This window comes from Phaenicophaeus curvirostris, chromosome 18 (assembly GCF_032191515.1).
Source record: "Phaenicophaeus curvirostris isolate KB17595 chromosome 18, BPBGC_Pcur_1.0, whole genome shotgun sequence".
Lineage (NCBI taxonomy): Eukaryota > Metazoa > Chordata > Aves > Cuculiformes > Cuculidae > Phaenicophaeus > Phaenicophaeus curvirostris.
Window position 1 is genome coordinate 16,270,251 of NC_091409.1, and position 23,342 is coordinate 16,293,592.

Sequence of the window (23,342 nt, forward strand, 5' to 3'; positions counted from 1 at the left end):
ATACTTGTCTGTAACGTTTCTGGGTACTTTTGTGCTCCTTGTTTTTAGCTACTCCTAATATAATGTTTCAGTCCTGTGTTGCACACCCTCAGTTTTGCACCAGTGTTGCTGGGTCTGGGTCTTGGCTTTAACCACTGCCTCTTTCTTAATCCACCAAGTTTGAAAATACTTGTAAATATCAAAATTATGTTTTAGTATTGGCAAAACAAATGGAAAAATTAGATGTGGCAGCTGTTTTGTTAAAAGGGCACCTCCTCCCCATTGTTGGATGCTCTGTGTTTGTTAGTGATGGGTAACTGCCTGGATACCTCGGTGTGTTTCCAGTTCCTGCCTCTCCTCTTTTGTGTTGGGTACAGACACTGGTGGCAGCACTCTGAATTACTTTTAGTTCAAAGTGTTTCTCTTATGTATTTATTAGCCAAAACATGAATTAAAAGTTTCTGAAATGCTGAAACAACAACTAGGGATTTACCAGGGCCAGGTTTAGGTGCAGCATTGAGTTGCACAGCAGTGCTTTGTGAAATTGATGTCTTAGAATGTCTGAAGACTTTCTGTGCTTTTTTTTTTTGAGGAACTCCCTAACTATAGCTCATAGGGACGTTTTATAGCAGATGCAAGCAGTTTTGCTCTTGTTTAGTTTTGTTCTCTCATTGCTGCTTGAAAATTTAAATAAATCCCAACTTTACTTGGAAAATACAGTTCTGACAAACTGCTTCCGTTGTGCTTGGAAGTGACCAGGCTTTGGTAGGACAAGGCATCCAGAGAGCTGATGGCAAAATAGCTACAAGTGAAGAAGCAGAACTTTTTCTTGGAGAGTGCTTTCACCAAAGATGAAATAACAGTCAACTGTTGACAGTTTTAGCCAATGAAATAAATACTTGATAGAACCTAATCTTCAGTGTTCTTACTAAAATACTTGGTCTCTGTGTAATCCAATCTCATATCTATAGTCACACTGTATGCAGCGATATCAGCTGTTAGGCAGGGAACTCACGGAAGCAAATGTCTTTTTGTGGCAGTAGTTCATTCATAACAACACTGGCCTTGTGACAACTGATTTGTAAGAGCACGGTTGGGCAGAGTTTCCCTTGAAAGCTATTGATCTGAATGCATTAACATTTCATTTTTAGCATTTCATTGCTAACACGTTTGAATGCATGCCCATTTCTTAATGTTTGTGGGTTTTTTGAGCTTAGGAAACCACTTGATAATTATAGCAAATGCATGGGGGAATTTATCTGTTTTGTTCTTACAGTAACAAAACCTTGTAGGAGGGCAGACTTTCTTGCATCAAAAAAAGCTGCAACTGTTGATCAAGATCACAAGTTTAGATGCAAGTTCTTGGACTGCTCCAAATCCTTCCGCAAAGCCAAGTTATTGCACTATCACATGAAATACTTTCATGGAGTGGAGAAGGCTGCAGAATCCCAGCAGAGCCCTGTAAAAAGAAATATTCAAACCAGAGCTTCTTTGGCTTCTGAAAAAGCTAATCAAGAACGGTCCAAAAGAGGACGGAGCGCAGCGGGTTCACTGTGTAAGTATGATGCTGATCTCTTCCTTTATTTTTAGCAGCAGCAAGCAGGAAAGTGCAGAAATTGATTTTTGTTTCGGGCCATAGGAGTTTCTTTAGGGCTCCATCTTAGCGTATTCATAGAATCATCATATCGCTTGGTTGGAAAAGACCTTTGAGTTGGAGTCCAACTGTACATGTGCGCTACTAAACCATATCCCTAAAAATATACTTCTTCCCTTGTGGAGTAGCATAATGTGTAGAGACAATGTTTCAGAGAAGATAAAACTGAAGAAATTTCTTCATCTAGAAATTTGGATCATGTTCTGTAATGAACTAATTGCGTGGCTTCTCTTATTGCGCTGTAACAACTCAAGTGAGTGTTAAACCTCTGTTCTTTTTTTTCAAACTACAATTCCCTGAGTATTTGGTCCTGCCCTCCTCCAGATTGACAAATATTGAAACAGCATTGTTCAAAGACGTTTGTTCATTCTGTATTAAGGAAATGGCAGTAACTGCAGTTCTCTCCCATTTCTTACTTGATCTTCATGTTTCATGGTCTGACTGAGCCAGGAATCTATCAAGGTTCTCATCAGTGGGTCTGTGGGAAAAGTCCTCTGATTTAACAAATGCACTTGCTGCAGCTGTACTTGAAGATCCTCACACAACTGATGGGTAGTGTAAAGGAATTAAAATCTAAGGGATAGGGAAGAATCAATTCTTAAGTTATAACAGCTTTGTAGTCTTCAGAGTTGCATTAACTTTTGCTTTACCATCTCAGCCTCTGAAGCACTTTCTTTCTGGTGTCTGACATAGCATTGGAGTGACGGGTCCCAGTCTGAATGTGAACTTGAGCAGTGTTGTAAACCCGACCAAGCTCTGTTCTTGTGGACTGACCGCTCTTTGTACTTTGTCCATAACAATCATCATCTCTCGGTCTTCTGACGGAGTCTGGTTTAGAAGCCCCAGCTTTCTCTTTGAGGTCCCTGGTGTTTTCCTTTGCTCCCATGTCTGCTTTTCCTGTTTTGTCTAGCAAACACCTTTTCATGTGAGGTGCTACTGCCGTTTCCTAACCAAGTAAATGTAACCTAATGGACTTGAGAACTTCTGTGCCTCGAATACTTCTGTATTATTTGAAGCACAGAAGTGCTTCAAATAATGCAAAGGTGTGAGGTGTGGTTAAGTAGAAGTTGATTGTTCTTTAAATGCATTAGGATGTGTCAGCTTACTTGTGTTATGCTTTGCATGAAGCTTAAATGAAACCAAGGAACGCAGCTGACAGGAGCGTGCTGTGAAGAATAGCTGACAACTGTGCAGTGATCAGGAATCGGCTGCATGCACGCTGTGTGCTTTGCCAGCAGCACACTCCTATTTTGCCTTCTATAACTGCATAATTATTTTGGTTTGAGGAGTCATTTTCCTTTGGTCATCTTGAGCTGACATTCTTGAGTGGCTTGATCTTGGCCCTTTCACTTATCCTTTCACCCAGGTTTTCACTGTTGGTTTGATGGCAGCGTCTTGGCTGATCAGACCGGAAATTAATTCTTCATCTTGAGTTGTAACTGTGTTTGCCATTTTAAAACCCCGCTCTTTTATTCCCCATTTGTGAATGGACACCTATAACCTGGGTTGCTGGACGTGCTTTGTAGTGCATCCCTGCCCCCAGCTGCTCAGTTGTGCTGGCAGCTGCTGAGCGTGAAGGTCAAGTCAGACTCCAGCGCTTGCACAGGGGATGCGCCTCACCTGCGACCTCGGAGGGGCTCTGTGCTTGGTAGGCACTGGTAGGTACCTCTCAGGGGTTTCTACCTCATTAGATGTTAACAAATACAGGAGTTGATACCTGTGGACAAGGAGATCCTACCAAAACCTGCACGAACGTGGCTTTTGTGCTCTTATAACCACTTGGTAGTGCTGGCGGAATTGATACTGCCCTCATCTCAACTGTCCTGCTGGCAGGGGCTTCATCACTTCATGACCTTATGCTCTCAGGACGTCGTTCAGTTCCCCTGAAACTTGCTTTTCAGACTTCCAAAGCACCACGCAGTGTTAGTCTGTGGCATTGGTATCTGGCTATGTAATGGAAGCCTGAGTCTGGCAAGGTGCTGCTGGTCTTGGCTCTGCTGTTCTTACCACGTGGAAGAAAAAGCAATGCACCTACAGTTTGTAGTTCAGGTCTGTAGAAAATCTATCCCTGCAGAGGAGTCCATAATGGTACTTGAAGAAAAAACATACATTTTGTCTGGAAGCTTAAATTTGTGTGCGTGACTTCATTGTTAGAAAATGCTAGGTACTGGAAGTTGGATACGATGTCCTGTTCGTGCACAGATGTCTCAAGGCCAGGAATATGCTTAAGGAAAAAAAGATGTCTTGTCTTTGCTCCTGTTAACTGGTGAGATCCTGACCAGGCATGCACAGGGAACAGGCTGGCAAACTGGCTGTGACTGCTTGAACATGTATTTGCATCCAGTACTGGAAGGGGCTCCAGGAGAGCCGGGGAGGGACTTTTTACAAGGGAATGGAGTGATAAGATGAGGGGGAACGGCTCTAAATTGGAAGGGGGGAGAGTTAGGCTAGACGTTAGGAATAAATTCTTCATGATGAGGATGGGGAGGCCCTGGCCCAGGTTCCCAAGAGCAGTTGTGGCTGCCCTGTCCCTGGAGATAGTCAAGGCCAGGTTGGATGGGGACTGGAGACACCAGATCTGGTGGGAGGTGTCCCTGCCTATGGCAGGGGATTGGAACTGGATGGGTTTCAAGGTCCCTCCCAACCCAGCCCATTCCATGACTCTGTGATCTGGCTGCCAGCTAGTGGCTGTTAACTGGTGAACCTCTCACATGAGCTTAGGGGGCTCTGGGATGCCTCTCTGAGGGGTTTCCTGTTCCCTCTGCATACTGGCTGATGGGTGCCCCTTCACTAGTGGTGGAATGTGTATGGGTGACCTACAAACGCAGAGTTTCTGTTTGGAGCAGGTGAAGATCTGCATTAACACCCTCTGTGTTCTGCAGATCTGCTGATGGGTGTAGTGACTTATCTTGAGATGCTGCATTTAGTTTGTGGGGAGAGGCTGTGTGAAACACTTCAGCGATAAGCTAGGATTATCTGTGGTCTTGCAGTTCTTGAAAATATCTGCGGGTATACTCTGCAAATGGTCTCAGAGCTGCCAATGGAGAATATTGTCCAATTTGTACCACTTTGGAACTCAGTCTCTTTCTTCCTGGGAAGGCTGATTTATCTTCATAACAGAGATCTGACACCTTTTGTATCCCATAGGACAGAAGGCTCTTGTCTTGTCTGTCAGTGCCTGGATGTGCTTTAGGTAGAAGTTCTCTTAAGGCTCTGTCCTTGTGGTTTCTGCATGGTTGAGGTGGTTTTGTATCTCGATATTTGTTATTTCTAAAATCCTTCTCTGCTGCTGGATCAGCTCTTCATATGGAAGAGGGTACTTCTGCCAGGCTTAGAGAAGATGGATCTCCCCACCTGATCAAGGCTGTGGGCACACTTGATCAGCAAGTCTCTTCATCCCTGGTTTTGTATGAACATTTCTCCTGTTAGTGGTATTTAGTGTCATCTGAGCTAGAAATAAAACTGCTGGTGTTTAATTCTAGCATTGCCGTTCAAGAACGGTTTTGCTATTACCTGCCCTGGATGTCAGGAGGGCTTTTGTGGTCTGTTTGTAGAGAGCTGTGCAATTGTAATGATGATTAATGGTATTCTGGATGATGGAGGTATTAAATGGTGCTAGTATCTATTCTGTTTTTTGAGTTGGGCATCACCAGGAACATGTGGAAGTCACAGCTTACGTGCCACCTGTGTCCCACCTCAGGCTATCTCTTGAGACAAGTGGAGGTCTTTAGGGAACCTGCACAGACGGCTTTCGGCACTGCACAGGAGTCTCCTGTCCCCTTCCATGAGGGGACATAGGAGTTGCCATGAGCATAGTCCTGCTGTTCCTACATGCTCACAGGGCAGTCATCTTGTTGCCTGGTAGTCTCGTTAGAGAGCTTACAGGAATGAGGACTTGGAAGAGAAGTGAGTTATAGCACTAACAAACTTGAAGATGGTGTCCGTGTAAATATGGTGATTGTGAACTCTGTGATGGCCTTTCCTGAAACTGCAAATCAGGAATTCATGTGATGGGAAAGAGGTAAAGGAGCAGGAAGGCTGCAGAGGCTGAAGAGCAAAGTTTGGGTCGGGGAGTCAGGAGGGTGGAAGCACACGACGAACTCTGCATGTGGTACTCGTGCAGAAAGCCTGAGCTTTGGGAATGTGCACATTTTAAAGATGTGCACTTAAAAACAAGTCCTTGGTTGTGGTTGTTAAGGTAAGAAATTGATCTTGCTTCTTTTTGGGGTAGCTTTATAAATTGGCTTGTCTCAATTACATTGGGAAATGTTGTTTTGAGAGGAAATGGGCCACCAGATGCAGAAGGCATACAAGTGTGGTTCTTCACGGCACAAGCTTTAGTGCTTACTTTCCAGTTTTTTAATCTCATCTTCTCAAATTTAGTCTCAACTCATAAAATACTTTTCAGAGTGTTCAAGGCTTTCATAGACCCTCTAAACTTTTCTGTCAATGGAACAAAAGGGGTTTCAAAACATCACGTATTTTTGATAACTTTTTTTTTTTTTTTGATCAGTTACTGCAGAAACTTAGACCCTATGTATGATAGAAAGCTCCGCAGGGCAGTGTTACAGGTGGCTGGGAAGTCTTGCAGGAATGTGTTAACCATTCTGTGCCATAAAAGGTACAACATTGTTGGCAAAAACCCCCTTAAACTTCAGTCTTACAAAGCTAAAAAACCTAGTGGATGCAAAATACAGTTTTATTCCACCAAGAGTGTGCACACAGATCTCAGCCTGCAGGAAGACCAAATGCCTTGCACTCTTTGAAAGACGCGTGGGATCAAGGTGGCCATGGTGTTCTTAAGATGTTAATTCATGGATTTGCGCTGTTGGGAGAGGGGAAAAATAGGGACCTGCATGAGGATTGTTACAAACAGCTCCTTTTTTTTTCTCACATCCTGGTCTCCCCAAGTTCTAATGCAACTTCAGAGTGAGAGACCAGAGAAAAAGTCACCTGATGGCCTTTACATTTTTGGATCTTGGAGTTCCTTTTGCCTGAAGCGATCTACTTGATTCTGAAAGCTCCATAATGACATGTCTTCATGTGCCTTGTTAACACTTCAGCTTGAAATGTTGTTCAGGGTAGAGTACTTGATCCCATATCTTCACCCAGTATGGGTGGACTGCTGTTCTTGGTCATTTGCAGGTACTGCTCACAATTATTTATTGGTGTCCAAGTGCAAATCCAGCTGGCATATAAGTCTTCAAGCAAGAAGGAAGTTGCCTTTCATATCCACTGAACTTTTGAGATGCTTATGATGATAGAGTTGAATGTTCTTGATGGAAGTTAGCAAGTGGTCACCTTGGCCGCTGAGTCTTCCTGACCATAATATCCTTGATGCTGTGCTCCAGAACAGCAGTGTACTGTGCTCGTGCAGCCTGGCTGTCCTGTCTGCTGGGCAGCCTTAGCTTTTAGCCCCTCCATATCTCTTTTTCCATGTCCAGGCGTCTTGCAGCAGGAGTTGTGCGCTGTAGTGATGAAAATGAGAACTCTTTGACTTGACTTAAATTGTAAATGAAATCTTAGGTGAAGCTGTGTCTGTACCTCATGATTTTTGTGAATTTTAGGTAGCAATCCTGAATTCTTGAATCTCACTCTCAGCTGAAACACTGTTTCAGTGGTACTTAGGAAAATCTGCCCTTGCTTAGTTGAGCAGAGCCTCTCCATGCTGCTTCTCTGTAACTCTTTACCAAACACGCTTCTGAGAACAGACTGGTTCCTGTGACCCAAATCAGCAGCGCCCCTCACTTTTTTTTATAATTTTTATTTTTGTTCCCTTGAAGAAACTGATAGTAAAAATTACTATTACTATTTATTATTACTAATAGTAAAAATTACGTCACCCATCTCTGCCAAACTGCACTGTTTTTATTCCATCTTTCTCCAAAGTTGGACTGTTTCTGGGAGGACAGATTTCTGGGGCTGCGTTTGCATCCAGTGTTTCGTTTCTTGGGGAAAAAAAAAACCCAAACCACTACAAAACCAAACCACAAAAGCATTACAGGTTTTAGCGCTTAAATCAGCTTCTGTTTAAAAGCTTTTCCATGGTTGTATTGTGAGGGTTGTAAGTTGGCCAGAGTGTCAGGAAATGCCCCACAAGCAACCAGAGCTGCTGCTGCAAGAAATTCACAGTTTGAAAGTATTTAAAGCTTGGGCTTCCTCTCTGTTCTCTTTGTAGATGCTCCTTTCCACATAGCCCTAAGGAGTACCCCATCTAGAGGTGGAAAAATAGGAAAGACAAGGACTTCAACTCCTGTAAGCGCATTAAGTAGCAACCGACGCTCGGTTAGAGAGCAAACCAGGAACCACATAGCAAGAGCGCTGCGGAACCCTCCAGAAAAGGAAAGGATTGAAAATGGTACGCGTTTTGGTTTAATGGGAAACCATTACACTGGAAAAGCTGTGGAAAAGTTTGAAGCATTGTAAGGACCAAGTGGTACTGACAGCATGTATCTGGTGTGCGTTCTTAGAGAATTTGGTCTGTGATGACTGAGCAGTGCACAGTGTGAGTGGTGGTTTCTCACTATTCTTTGCAGTTGCGTCGAATGAAGAGTCAGGAATTTTCTTTTATACACATGAAGATTTGATCTCCTCAGGCAGTGTCTAGTATTTTTACGATGTAAAATGTGCAAAACTGTTGAAGGGCATGAAAAGATTCTTGCTTACTGTTTGCGTATTTGATATGAGTGTCTTAAGTCCATTCAGCTCTTGGTTGCATTACATATTTTTAAGTAATCCTGAACTTGCTGAGATACCTAAACCTAATACAGGGAAAAAAACCAAGAAGGGGGTGAGGGGGTGGGTGTTGCAGGACCACCTGGTTACCTGGCTTGTTCTTTTACAGTGTTTTTAATAGCATTTAACTGCTCTGGCAGTCAGCTTTCCTTGCTACTAAACATCTCTGAACAACTTTACTTCATGACTTCATTCAGTGATAGAGTGCGAACCCTGTTTGTTCTGGAGCCCACTGTAATATGGAAGGTAACAGCCATACGGGGTGTGTGTACACGCACACATAAGTAACATATATTTAAATAATTTTCTATCTGCATTAATAATATATAAATAATTTCCAACATACTTGCAGATTTTCTGCATCACTACTTCCCTTCAGCAAGGAGAGTGTGAGTCACAGTGATGAGGAAAACACAAAAACTTCATGCGTGGGCTGTACTGTCTGTAATGGGATCTTTATTCTGGAGAAGTTTATTCACTTCCTTGCTCACTGTGGTGGTCTTGGTCCTCATGGTCAGTTGGTACTTGCCATCTGTATTTGTTCCTGGGTGCCCTTTGCTGCCTTTCTCTGTTGGCAGGTCTGGCTGAGCCCCATCTGTGTCTCCTGGCAGACTCTGTGGGACAGCTCTCACCTGGGAGTATGGCGCGTAGGGGAGTAGGGTGAGTGCTCACAGTGGTGGGTCAGCAGGGACCAAGTGCTCGTCCTGGTCCTGGTCACTCTCTGCTGTTCAAGGAAATAGGGAAGGCTTAGGTCTTTTAATGTTTTTGCCCAGAAATCCTATTTAAAAATGTGTTGGTCAGTGATGAATTTTGAGCGTTTTATAAGGCAGTTTGCCCTTTTCTTTGCTCACATGGACCTGTGAGGATGCTCCTCACCTGGATGCTCGGCTGATCTGGTAATTCCTTAGACTTCGAGTGTTTATTAGGGACAACTGGAGGCAAAAATATGATTCAGGGCAGGGTTCTTGGAAGGTCCCTTTTGCGATATTCATTCTTTGCAGATCTTTTTTAGGGAAAAAAACCCCACCATGCCTTAACTGCTGTGTGCAGTTCAGAAGGCAGCTGTACCCAGAAATCTGCAAAAACTTGGAACTTTGAGGTGTTTGAAAGACATACTGGCAGGCTCAAAGGGAGAAAGTGTGGGACAAAGTGACAATTTTTTTATTGTATTTATTATGGATATGTTGACTAAAGTAGCGTACTCTGCACTCAGATATCATAAAAGTAATCTGATGATCGGACTGTGAAAATTCCCAAGTGAAAAGATGCAAAATTTACCTACCAATGTAGGCCTCAGTTATTCTCTTTGCCTTTCTGGAAGAATAAACTGATAGAACTTAATTTCATCCCTGTATATGAGCAGGGAGAGGGAAATGGTACCCGAAGGATCCTGACCGTGGAGGGCTGAGATGGGAGCAATGGAGAGGAAGCAGGAAGTCAGAAGCACTTTGCTGAGACTTAAATATCAACCTCTCTTTCTTTTCACCCCTTCACAAATGGTAATGGAGCGGTGATGAAGTTTCTGTTGTGCTGTGGGTGCTGGCTCTTGAAGGATGGGTAACTGGGGTAGGTGGCTGTTACCAGTGCCACAGTTTGAGGTGGCTGCAGAGATGCAGCGTTAGCAGCTGTCACTAAGTGTCAATAGAGGAACCTAAGTGGCTATAGTTGCAGAGGACTAGAGGGATGAGGAGATCTAGAGCTGAAGGCCCTCATAAGGAGGAGCTAATGAGCCAGCAGTGAATGTGACTGAGAATTCCGGTCTCTGGGTGAGCTGTTTGTACCACAAATACGAAGCCTTGGAGCGGTAACTGGAGAGTTCACTATTATTATGCAGGCAAGAGGTTAACGTAATATGCTGGTATTGCAGGTTTGCTTCACGGAAGCCAGCTGGGGTTCTTAAATGTCCTGTCTCAGAGAAGATTGCTTAGTGGATAGGGTGTCTTGAGGTGCTTAATCTGCCAGTGATAATCAGAAATTTTAAAAGATTTCTAATTAGATGGTGAGTGATTTTGTCAGCCAAGCGCTCGACAGAGTCCTTTTGAGGTGCAAGGCATAGTTCCATGATAGACTTCATGGTTGCATATATAGTCTTGGCTGAGTCAGGATAGTTTACTTAGGGAACTGCATAAGTATCTACGAATTCTGCTGCAGGGACCTAGATCTGAAGGACAGGAGCTGCAAACGAACACTAGGAAATGGAACACAAGGGTTTGTACACATGACCTTGCACCGGGATTACAGTTCACGGCAAATGGTCTGGAAGCATGCTTTGAGGATGGACTTGATTGAAAGATATCGTCTGATCATTTCAAACATGATGGTTGTTTTTTCATTCCCATAAAAACAGGATGGAGAGCAGATGGTGAGAGTAGCACGTAAAGCCAGCTGAACCAGTCATTACTCCATTTTCAATGAAAATGAGTATTTGACTGAGGAGCTGTACTAGAGCTTCGAGGGGCTGCGGTTTCATTCCTGTCATTGCAGTCACAGTGGTACTGAAATGTTCAGCCACAGTAGTTTAGAAAATGGAGATAATTAATCCCCTAGTATTTTTATTTTTATTAATCTCAAAAGCGTGCGAGTAGTAAGTGGGCATTGGTTTACAGTTGACTTCTCCCACATGCTATTGTAGTTTTGTTGTAGAACAATCAAATCAGAACTTACTGCAGACCATTCCAGTTATGAAAGCTGGGAATTCTTACAAATAAGTTTTCCTGTTGTTTTTTTGTTTTTGTTTTTTTTCAGTAAGCTGGTGCTGATTGTGCAAAGAAACCATGGGGGTCTCTTAAAAAATGGATGAGCAGAGTAGGTGTGTATATATCTTAAATTGGAATGTTGTCTAATTTCAGGTGTTAAAGGACGTGAGAAGAACAAAGAAAAAAAATCCAGAGACTATGGAAGGCCCAAATCAAAGAAAAAGAAAAAAAAGAGAAGGAGAACTAAACCTGGTAAAGATCTTTGTTGCATTGTTTTGTTGAGGCACCCAGTTCTCTTAAGAGAGGGCACTGCAGATAAGACTGAGTTCTTCATTAACCTGTTAGTTCTGATTTTAATAAGGGGGTGGGAACTGGTTGGGCTCTAAGGTCCCTTCCAACCCAAACCATTCTATGAATATGAAACTGTGATTGGTGAGAGAGTTGGTTACCTGGTTAAGGTGCATCAGTAATGCTGGATGATGGCTTATACTGGGTTTGTAACAGCTCAGAATAAACCTAACTCCAAAATGCCTGTGTCAGTCTTGTAGGTCTTTAATTAGCAAGTGGACTTGTATGCAGGTTTTACCCAGTTGAAGCAGTGTAGTTCACCTTGGTTTGTTACCAGGTACCCATGTGCCAGATCTCAGTTATGAGTTAACTTTTTGGGCTCCTGGATAAGTGATGACGTTTGGAACTCATCTTTGTGCATTAACCTTGTTCTTACATCTAAAGTGTAAGATGCTGTGGCAGTGAGCTCTATTAAACCTGTCGCATCCTGATTTTTTTTTCCTAAACAATAAATCTCTCTTCTCCTGGAGAGATGAAGTAAGAGCCTGATTTAAAGTCTGTACTCATGCTGTGTCCTTCCATTGAGTCTCAGAACGTGCTGCTCCACTCACATCAGTAGGGTTGTAGGAGGAAAGTGTCATCTCTGATTCCATCTACAGAGGCTGGGAATGCGTTCCGCGGGGCACTTAGCACTTTGCACTTCCTCTGTAGGCCCAGGTGCTGTTGGTGATGGGATTCCTCACTTCTGAAAGATTTCTCTAGGGAAATGTTTGCAGATCAAGCGTGGCAGCTTTATCTCTCATTGATGGATGTCTGAGATCATTAGCAGCACATTTCAGTCTGCCATACATGATTTCATAGAATCATAGATTTGTTAAATTAGAGCTCCTTATGGAAGAGTTTCTGCCATTGGAAAGAAAATACCTTGTCTTTGTGTTTGCTGACATGAAGAAATGGGGCAAGCTGTGATGAGAGAGTAGAGGGGGAGAAGGAACCACAGGCAGACTATCTCGGAGTTGTACTGAAAGAAATAATTTTAGTGAGTTTCGGGTTATATGGTGCCCTCAAATATAATGGTAATACACAAAGTATAACATGTGAACTTACGCAGTAGGTGCACAAATCATAGAATCACAGAATGGTTTTGGATTGGAAGGAACCTTAAAAACCATCCAGTTCCACCCCCTGCCATGGGACGTGGCACCACTTGACAAGTGGGAGTACCCACAAGCTGTTTGTCCACCTGCCTTTGGGTTTTGAAGGATTACTTCCCTTTTTTTGATGTTGCCCCGTGTGGGACCTCCAGTCCAGGAATGTTGGAGGCTTTCTCCAGGTAACTGGTTGGAGGATGCTGCTTGTGCAGCCTCTGTTTATGTACAATCTGAGACACAGTGCATGGGTACCTCACAGAGGAACTGTTCTGGGTGTTTTCTCCACACATTCTGAATCGAGGCTCTTCTTTTCTACCCATGCATGTTATTCTATACATACACTAGGAAAAAATAAGAGAAGAAGAAGTGCTCTCTGTCCACTTTGTGCGATCAGGGAATGTGTGTGGCCCACATGAATAATAGTGGAGTGTGAGGGAGAGGTGTCCAGCTAATGGTGAAGCAGGCTTACAAAAAGCTGGGAGGGACGTTTTACAAGGGCAGATAGTGACAGGACCAGAGCGAATGTCTTCGAATGGGAAGGGGGAAGATTTAGGCATTAGGAAGAAATACTTCATGCTGAGGGTGGGGAGGCCGTGGCCCAGAGCAGTGGTGGCTGCCCCATCCCTGGAGGTGTTCCAGGCCAGGCTGGATGGGGCTTGGGGCAATCGGATCCAGTGAGAGATGTCCCTGCCCATGACAGGGGGTTGGAACTGAATGAGCTTTAAGGTCCCTTCCGACTCAAACCGTGCTGTGTTTCTATGGTTCTATGAATGGTGCTTGTGTAGAAGTGCCTGTAGTGAAAAAGGGTTTGTAGACCTATTCACCCTGAAGAATGGCTGGTTTTCAGTAACCAGTCTCTTCAGCCTTTCTCACTTACATCAGCAGTGGAGGATGGCTGAGCTGCCTGATGTTTTTCTGGTTCAAACAATAACTTTTGTGCCTCTGGAAGGCTTGTAGACCTTTCAGCAGTGTAGTGCAGTCTTAATATTCTGGCATTTTGACATGGAAATAGTTCCAGTGAATCATACGTGCCTGCTGTGGGCAGTCATTGCACTGGTTTTTCTTCTATCACCTTCTCCTGACGATAGATTTCTAATAACAAAACTGTTTACAATTTTACAGAATATTCTGGCAGTGAAGAGAACACAGATATTTCACTGGAACTTTCCCCTGAAAAATCAGTTGTCACTAAATGTGTTTCTTCACATAAATCATCTGAGCACCCAGGTACGCTGCTGCACTGCTCTGACGCTGGGCAGCGCAGAGGAAAACCAAAACCCAATGGTAAGTGACACTCCTCCGTGGTTTGCTGCTTCTGTCGCTACCAGTATGTGCGTCAAGTGCGATAATGCACATGAAAGCTTGTACCCATAATGTAAATTGACTGTTCTTACACAGGACTGAGGATGTCCTTCCCCTGCCCATTTCATCTCAAGTTTATTTGCCAGAGCTTGATGTTGCTGCTTTTTGCTTTGACTTTACCTTCACTGAAGCTTTAACACTGTTGCACTTAATTGAGAGCTCAAACTCATTTTGCACCTTGTTGCAGCACCTTATAAACTCTATAACAACAATGTTGAGGCTTGAGTAATACACATTTTCGTATTTCCTAAGGTTTCTCCAAAGTAACAACTCTTGAGGGGAGACCTCATTGCACTCTACAACTACCTAAAAGGAGGTTGTGGAGAGGAGGGTGCTGGCCTCTTCTCCCAAGTGACAGGGGACAGGACAAGAGGAAATGACCTCAAGCTCCACCAGGGGAGGTTTAGGCTGAACATAAGGAGAAAATTTTTCACAGAAAGGGTCATTGGGCACTGGCAGAGGCTGCCCAGGGAGGTGGTTGAGTCACCTTCCCTGGAGGTGTTTAAGGGACGGGTGGATGAGGTGCTGATGGGTATGGTTTAGTGATTGATGGGAATGGTTGGACTTGATGATCCGGTGGGTCTTTTCCAAGCTGGTGATTCTATGATTCTATGATTCGCTCAGAGGTACAAATAGAAGCTATGCAATTTTACAGTGTGTGTGCTGTGTTTGAGAGACACTGGATGTGGTTGTGTATAGCAGTATAGATGTGATATGATACGTGGTTGCAATGACTTCCTGAGCTTCATACTGACGAGAAGCTCTGGAGTAGTTTGTAGTAGTTCATAAACAGTTTGTGAAAATGTGGCTGCTGTATTCCAGCTTTCAGAATTTTTAATATCTTAGTCCATGTTTCTATTTACCATCCCAAGCTGGTAAAATAAAAAAGGAAGGTAAACATTTTGTTCCTTGTTATTCTTAAAGCTCACAGATTTATAAGAAATGGGAAATGTATGACAGCTTGATTCTGTACAGGAACTTTTTTTTTTTTGACACGACTGGATTTTTTGACACAACTTTTTAGTTTTAGTCAAAATGTAAAATTTATAGAATGGAATTAATTAAAGTTAAGAGAGGAAACACTGAAAACTACTGAAGCACCTGATGGCCATAATGCTTTAAAATGTGTTCTACAAGTCTCCTCTAGCTGCATTTTTGCATAAATGGTATTTATAGTTCAGTAACTTGGCCATCAGTTGCTCAGACAGCCTTTGATTCTATCAGTTCACAGACATTGATGGAGGTGAAAAGTATTCAGAGTGACTTTATTTCATTCTTTTCACAATGCTTTGCTGTTTTTTGCATCTGTGGAACTGGTGGCAACAGTAAAAGCAGTGTCTATATAGTTGTCATCTGTTGTGGGTAACAGTAGAACCTGTGTGCAGAGTGCAAGTGCAGCGCACTTCACCGGTTGCTTCCCGAGTGCTTCAGGGAAGTGTGTCATATCTTAGAGGTGGAATAAAACTTCTAATCATGAACACTAACTAATGCATTGGGTTCTCGGCTCCTGAAATCTGAGCTGTCTCACCACAAGATCTGGTTTATACTGCGGACTGGTTCTTCTGTTTTGCAGTCTTGCTTTAGGTGCCAAGTGATCAAAACAGTTCTATCCAGTGTAGGTGAGACAACATTCTAGTGAAGAGTGACTCAAATGTATACCTTCCACTCTCCTCCAGCTCATTAGATTACTTCCCAAATAATTAAAATCCCTAATTTCTCTCTCTGACCCTCCCACTCTGTCTTCAGGGAAGGTGGAGGCATTGCATTAGTGTCATTGAGGAAAGGATCTCGGTTTAGCGTGTTGCTCAGTAAAGATGTTCTTGGCAGTTCTGTTTAATCCACAGGGATGCAGTAATGCTGTAAGTGGTGTGGGGCATTCTTAGACAACACTCTGGGTGTTGCAGCACCCCCAATTTGATAAATGTGTCCTCAGCTGGAGTCTGTGTGAAAGCAGTAGTTTCTGAAGCAGGATTAAATTCCACATTGGGCTCTGAACATTTCTGTACTGGAGGTGTCACTTTGTGTAGTGACTGGTTGTGAGGCAGAGGTGTCTGGTCTCTGTAGGAGCCCTGTGCTTAGAGTGCCAGGGCAGAAAGTGGTGTGAATCCTGTTTGAATTGATAAATATAGTGCTGCTTATTATACTAACTTGTCTAAAGATACTTTGTGCCTTGGCCCAAGCACTGTATGTTGAGAGGACAGCTTTAAGGACAGAAGCTGTTAAGTTGGAATATTTAGAAGGAGCCCTTAATGAGAATATGAAACTGCATTGTGTGGTCGCCTTCAATAAACTCACTGCTTTTTCAAGGTTGCTGCGTGATCGGTAACATTGTGATGTTCCTTAAATGGCATGGTGAACTCGTGCTTTTAGATTTGTATATCTGTGTTCTCGGGGTGAAATCTTGAGGAGTTTGACCTTTCCGTAATGGACCTGGGATTTTATCAAACTGCTTTTTTACAGAGGATGACACCCTGAGCGAGTCGTCTATAGACAGCCTGCTGTGGAGTGATGATGACTGCAGTCAGGATGTTGATGTGACCACAAACCCTGACGAAGAAGCGGAAGAAAGTGATTCTGAGATTGTTCGGTGTATTTGTGAAGTGAAAGAAGAAAATGACTTCATGATTCAGGTATGAAGGGGAGGGTAGGTGTGCATTTCGGTGAGTGCAGCGGGAGGTGGGAAAGCAGTTGTAGTAGTTTCTTTACAGGAAATAAACTGTTGTTGTCCTCTGAAATCATACATTTTTTCAGGTAACCTGTCAGGGTGAGCAGCTGCTGCGATAGGTGGAGAACTTTGTTCTTTCATACAGTTTGTGAAACGTCCCGAGTTGTTTTTTTTAATCAAACTAAAGTGGGAGGAAGGACGGTTCTGTACAAGCCATTAGCGGTTTGCTTGTCACTTGCTAATTTGCATGTAGAGCACTTCCTACATTTAGAGAATATATATTTAAAATCAGTGGCTCTTTATCTGGCTTTTTTGCTTTCCTCTAATTCTGCTCATGTTCAGAACGTTGCCATGAGAGCGTGTTACCCTTCCACTGCTTTGTCGTGGCAGCAGCTGAACTTAAACATACAACCCTCTAGACAGCATGAACAGAGCCGTTGACTTGAATCACTTGTTTTGAGCAGAGCTGATTCATCGAGTCTGCTGCTTCTTCTGTAGGTTGTAAATTCAGAGTTCCTAATCAGCATAAGTCTGTCTGCCTGTTCTCTGTGTGTGTACTCTTCTTAAACCAACAACGTCATGGAAAGCTATTTCCAGCCAGAGCAGCATCTCTTTTCTCTCCTGCTTGAAACTGCTGATGAAGCCTCTTTGGAGCTGCCCTGGCTCTTCAGTTTTACTTCTTGAGACGTTTGTAAATGATCAGGAAATGGTACACACAAGTACCCCCACACAAGTGCTCTGAGCTGTTCCACCCAATTCCTGTTGGTTGCAAATAGTGAAGTCAAACAGCAAATAAAAAGCTTTTCCAACATTTTTTTGCTCCAGTTTGTTTTGCTGCTGGCTCTTACGTGAGCTGCCTGATCCCCTTTGGTAATGTCCCCTCAGTCCTAGGAGCAGTGTGTGCAGCGCTGAAGTGTGTGATGCTGCTGAACCGAGATAGTGAGCATTTCATAGTTGCTCTTCTGAGGAAATTAGGCTTTTTTATTTTTTTCTTGGTGTGTTTTTTTTTTTTCCCCTCAGAGGCTTCCACCCCTCCTATCTAAGACACTTTTTTGCTTAGTTTGGGACCTCAGTTCAAAGCGGCAGTAGCGTAGCTTGGCAGCTGTGCATGTTGCAATTTTTAAGGTCTTTATTGCATTCTTTTGAGGAGGTTGTCTTACTTGTGAAATGGTCTGGCCTGACACTGTCTTCAGAAATACTTTCCTGGCACAGGAAGGTCACCCCCAACTGCACCTTTTGGATTCACTTTCCCAGGCATTCTCTTGTGAGGGCTGAATCCCTCTTTCTGGGCGGCCTTACCAGGACAGCTGCTGGCACAATGCTGTGAGCTGCATTTCTTTTTTGCTGTGAGGGAACTGTTAGGGATGGTGGAAGCTGATCTGTACATACCTCACGGCTGATGCTGGGTTTTTTGTAGACTTCGTTGCTCAAATGGAGGCAGAAATCTCTTCAGGGGAAGAGGGATTGCACGGTTTCTGTTGTAGTGTGAAGGATTCTTGGCTGCTGCAGCAGGACAGGTGAAACATCTTTTGCTCTGGACATCAACAACCTGAATTTAAAGATGTTTAATAGGATGAGCTAACACAGCTAAGTGATTTTTGTCCTCAGCAGTCTAGTTTAACCTCTAACCTCACTGGGGAGTTTACTTTGGCCTTGTGTATATGTTTCATGGAGCTTTGCTCCAGAAGGTATGACACGGTTAGTGCTGAGTTCAGTTGGTGGACTCCTCTGTGTCAGTGTTGGAGCACAGGGCAAAAGGTACCTTGTGCGTTAGTAGCAAAGGGTGAAGTGGTCAGAATTAGACAAATTTGCCCTGTGCCAGTGTATAGGAAAAGGAGTCTGATGGGAATAAAGGAGGCTGGCTGCCTTCTGAGGAGATGGCTCGATGGAAAACACGCAGATGTAGTCTGGAGTACAGCTGTCTAGCAAGTGCAGGCTCAGTACTGGTCTGCTGAGAATGCAGAGACCCGTCAGCTCAGGACAGAGCCTGTGCACAGTTTTTGTGTGTGGTTTCCTGTGCTGCTTTTGAGATGGATTATCTAGGTTGAACTAGTTTGGAGCCTTCTTGAGGGTTCTGCAGAGTTTAAAACCCTTCTGCTGTGTTATAGGAGTTGTCTAGGAGAGCAGGTTACTCTCTCTGGAATAGAGTTGCGGATCAGCAGTGTGGGGAGTACGTGCATCCTTTTTAGGGGTTGAGGTGATACATGTTGAGGAGCTGGGAGCAAGATTTTGGGGGTGAGTAGGTTAGGCAGCTGGTTTGCTTAAGGTACCAAATGCTGTGCTCCCCACACCTGCCGGCCATTGTCTTTGGGGAAAATGTTCTGAACCACGTGGTCTCTGATGTAGAAATGCCTGAGTGAGCTCAGTACAGAGCAGTGATACAAAGCAAAGTTGCTGTGTTACTCAGCTGTGGAACTGTGAGAAGGAGAACCTATTTCCAGCCTTTTGGAGGTGTAGGGCTGAGACAGACACCTCCTTTTTACTCTATAGAGTGAGAATCCTGTGTAGTCATCATAACTTCTTATGGAGGAAAGCATTCTTCCCTAGACTCAGAATTCAATTTGACACTTGGAAACTTGAATTTGGAAGTTCTGCCCTAGAAGACTTGCACTTGGGCTTGCCCTCTCTTCCTGAAACTATGTAACTTTCCTCAGTGTATGAGTTTTTAGAAGAATGCTGACATTCTTTCTGCATGTCTCCGTTGGGGTGTTTATTCTGCCCTTGATTCTTGCTCCAAGATTGGACTGAAATAGGCTGACATGTGAGGTCTGTTCTGGAGCGCGTGCCTGTGTGCTCATTGGTCCTGACTTGTTGTCAACACTGGGAGCCAGGGCAGGTTCTCCATGCATGTGACTGGAGGTTCGTTGCTCCCAGGACACGTGTGGTGCCCTCTTAAAAGAGGTGGAATTTTTAAGTCATTTTCTCTTTGAACTGCAATCATTTCCATGAATGTGCCTAGATGTGTGGACAAAATATTAATCGTAAAACCAAGCTCACCATTATTTTTTTCCTGAACGATGGGGGACAGTTGTGGCTTAATGGAACTTTTACACAGTTAAACAGCTTGTTCTGTTCAGGTCTTCAATAATAATTAAAAAAAAAAATTCAGCAGAGGGCTTTTGCAAAAAACTCTTCCTTTATCTTGAACTTGGCTTAAATTGTCTTAAGCAGTTGGTGTGTCAAGAACACCGTTCGTTGCACTGGGATACAGAAATATGGGTTTGCATTTAAGGTATCTGCCTTGCTTATTAGGTATTAAAACTGGAAAAAAGTATAAAAAATAGCATATCCTTGGTGAGTGCTGTTTTGTTCCAGCGTCTGACTTTGCAAGGAGGGTAAAAGATCTCATTTATGGCACCTATATAAATTAACACCTTAGCATTGCCATGTGTCCCTTTGGAAGGCACGGGGTATCTATTATAGGACAAGGCTTGGGCCCAGGAAAGTCCAGACAAAAGGTCATTGACTCTTCTTTTTGGTGTTTAAACCAAACCATTGGTGAATTTGTGTGTGATGTGAATAATTCCGGGGCTGGATTTGGTGGTCTTGGAAGCGATGGATGTGAACGGACTCAGGATTTTTGTTCTGGTAGATGAAAAGCAGCTTTAAATCCTTGTCCACTGGGTTTGGTTGTCTCTTCTGCAAATGGACCTTGTTTTAAGCATTATTGCACAGCTCTATGTGGTTTTCCTCCTCACAATCTCTTCTATGGTTGTCTATGGCAGCCCTGCTGCTGCCTGGACAGGGTTGCTTCTGTGCCATGGGGGTCCAGAGCAATAGCCTGCAGCCAAACCAGGCAAGCTGTGGAGACAAAAGGGGGGACCTGTGCCTTGGTGGGCTGGGTATTTAAATATCAGTTGAGTAAAATAAAAAATGTTGGGTTGCTTCATTAGAGTTCTGGGGAAATTTGCCTGGAAAGGCAAAGCTGGGTGCAGCTCTGTGCCACGTCGCATGATTTACAGGGTGCAAGTGTAGCCAGTTCCAGGATCTTCCGTCTTGGTTTTAGTATGCAGTCTGTTTTTCTTCATCTGTTTTCTTCCTTTTAGGACAGTTTCCTCTGGCTCCTACTGATCATCTTTGTGAGAGGAGGGTGGTCTCAACTTTTTCTGAAAATCTCTCTTTAGTGCTTTACCACAGCTAACCCTTTTTGTGAGGCAGGATATTGTAAGTCCTATCTTTCAGAAACCTCTTTCTCTCTAACCTTTTCTGTTCTCCATTCCCATATTCCCCTCCACACCCAGACTGTTAATTCAGTACCATGACGTGTTAAAACACTGGTAGTCCCTTTACCTCTCCCAGGTTGAGGAGAGGAGCAGGTAAGAACAACATTAATAAAAGTGATGGAGGTGGTGTTCAACAGAGATGAGATGTTTATGAAGCTGTCATCTTTGTAGGTCAGTGAAGAGCAGCATCTAAGGTTGCTTGCAGCTGCAGCTTGGTTTAGCTCATTTTAAAAACCATCGCCTGTATTGATGAGATCGCTGCGTGAAGCGATGGGCTTGTGCTCTGAGAAATAAAGGTTATGATCTGTCTGTCTGCTTGTGAAAACAGCGATTCTGAGTTCACACCACAGTTTCAAATAAAAAATGACTTAATAGTCTCAGTGGAGTTTGGTCTCCTGGTTCAGGAGGCTTAGGGCTACAGCTCTTGTTTTGTTTGCTTGTTACAGGGAGAGGAGTGACTGAAAGAGAACATTGGATATAGCTTTTTCTTGCTTTAAAGCTGTATGGCTTTAAGTACAGTGACCGCATTTTAAATAGCGCAACTGCGGTAAAAACGTAGGACCAAATTGTCTTCTGTCTTTGCCCATGATTGCGCATACTTGGAAGGATGTCAGGAGTTTTTCAGGCTAGCGCAACTGCATCCGCACTTCAGTTTTGTGTTAGTAGAGCTGCCTTTGAAACAGAGAAATGTTAGAGGTACAAGTGTCGGTAAAGCATAGTGCTGGCTCATCCTCTGTGACATAAACATCCCTTGGAATTTATAGTTGAATGTGATTTACTGTTAGAAGGGGAAACCTTTTAATTCTGAAAACTCAATGTATTTTGCTAAAGAAAGCTTGATTACATACTGTTTGCTGCCCTGGTCATGTGTGTACATGCAGCTTGTGAAAGATTTTCATCTACAAAGCCAATGTTTCTGCACCTTTCAGGATCTCTGCTTCCACTTGGTAATTTCTCCAGGAATCCATGTGAAAAATGTGGGAGGGGTTCAAATATTATTGTAGTCTGATTCTTTAATGTATTTTCTTGTAGCTGGAAGAGTGGGGTGGGTATTAATACACCTTTTTGTCTTAAAATATGTAGATGATGTTTCTTTTTGAGGTAATCTTAATAAGCTCCTGCAGGCTTAATCTCTGTTGATGTGCACTTCTTGACTTTGAACAGTGTGAAGAGTGTCTGTGCTGGCAGCATGGAGTCTGTATGGGTTTACTGGAAGATAATGTACCTGAGAAATATTCCTGCTATATTTGCCAAGATCCTCCAGGTACAGAAATTTAAGGTTACGGAGCCTTCTTATATATGTAGTAACTTTACAAGTTTTTATACGTATCTTTATTGCAAAGATTAAACTACCTTTTTTGCTCCCTCAGCTGTGTCTGTCGTTATAGGTAACTGAGTTCAGTTAAAGATACAGAAAGTTTAATATATGTGGATGTAAATGAGTTGATATTGTGGAATTGCACCTGGAGAGGAAGGGAAATGAATGTTTTAACTGTGGTGACTATCTATCTCCTGTTTGCCAGGAATAAGGGTTGTACTGTCTCACTGTGGAAAACTAATGTAGAAGCACTTGGGAAACTTAAACAAAGCCTTCCCTCAGCCCATCTTCGGGATGGGGGTGCAACTTTCCCCTGATGAGAGCAGGCTCATGCAGTCTGTAAAATAACTCAGCAAGGGACTTGCTGGCTCGCGGCAGTGGTGATGCGCTCCAGCTTGTTTTGGAAAGATGCCTGCAATCCATGTAGATGAATACAAATACAAGTTCTCTTGGGTAATGCAATCAGAGTTGATTGAGCAATATGCTCCCCTACTCCTTACTGTATTTTAAAATGTCTTGATCTGTCTCATGCAGTTGGTAAAATCACACTTCATCACGTGGATCTTTTCCGACTTCCTACTCTTAAGAGTTACAAAGCCTGGCTGTATGTGGGAATGGATGTGGTTTGGGCTTGGGTCCATGGCCATAAGTTCTGAGAAGATGGGATCTCTGCCCAACCACAAGGCCTTTTGGGTTTATATACACATTTCAATTGTGATCTCTGGGGGTTTTGGGATTTTAAAACTACCAGGCCTTTGAAGTAGGAAGATAGGCTAACATTTATTTGTGGTTTTAGAGTATCTTGCATCCAGGATTTTAACCCTCTGTTTTCAGGATGTTTTCCTTTGATTTGTGTCAATTGGAGTTAGTTTTAAACTGAACTAAAGTGCAAGTGCAAACTGGAGTCATGCATCCTATTTTGAACTGTTTGTGTTTAGTAAGAAATGTTACCAGAATGCTTTTTGGTAAAAGCTGATTACAACTAACACTTTGTTTGCTTCATTAGTCAAATTGCTTTCTTCTATTAACTATTGCTTTTGACGTCCCGAAACCGATTTTTTTTTTTTTAATTTGTGGTTAATTTTTACATCTGCCTTGGAAAAGGAAAACATCTCCAACTTTTTGACTGCAAAAGTAGCTTCTCAGTTTCAGTGGATCTGGTGTTGGCTTACAGTGAGCTAAAGAGGTATCACGAATCAGCAGAGAAAGTGCTTTTCAAACTGGTGTGACCATTCAGCAAACTCTTATTTAGGAGCTTTTCCAAGTTCCCT

General features: G+C 43.2%; 1 protein-coding gene across 6 annotated transcripts in view; it reads left to right on the forward strand.

Annotated features, from left to right (window-relative positions):
• The window catches only part of PHF20 (PHD finger protein 20), a 67,540-nt gene that overhangs the window by 35,684 nt on the left and 8,514 nt on the right, over window positions 1-23,342 (forward strand). For 3 of the 6 annotated variants that reach the window (XM_069872182.1, XM_069872183.1, XM_069872181.1), the window contains 6 exons: window positions 1,256-1,534; window positions 7,812-7,991; window positions 11,218-11,316; window positions 13,626-13,787; window positions 16,326-16,495; window positions 21,918-22,017. In XM_069872182.1, coding sequence (XP_069728283.1) covers window positions 1,256-1,534; window positions 7,812-7,991; window positions 11,218-11,316; window positions 13,626-13,787; window positions 16,326-16,495; window positions 21,918-22,017 — 990 coding nt within the window. The remainder of the gene's footprint in view (window positions 1-1,255; window positions 1,535-7,811; window positions 7,992-11,217; window positions 11,317-13,625; window positions 13,788-16,325; window positions 16,496-21,917; window positions 22,018-23,342) is intronic. The other 3 variants (XM_069872184.1, XM_069872185.1, XM_069872186.1) reach the window with 3 other exon arrangements.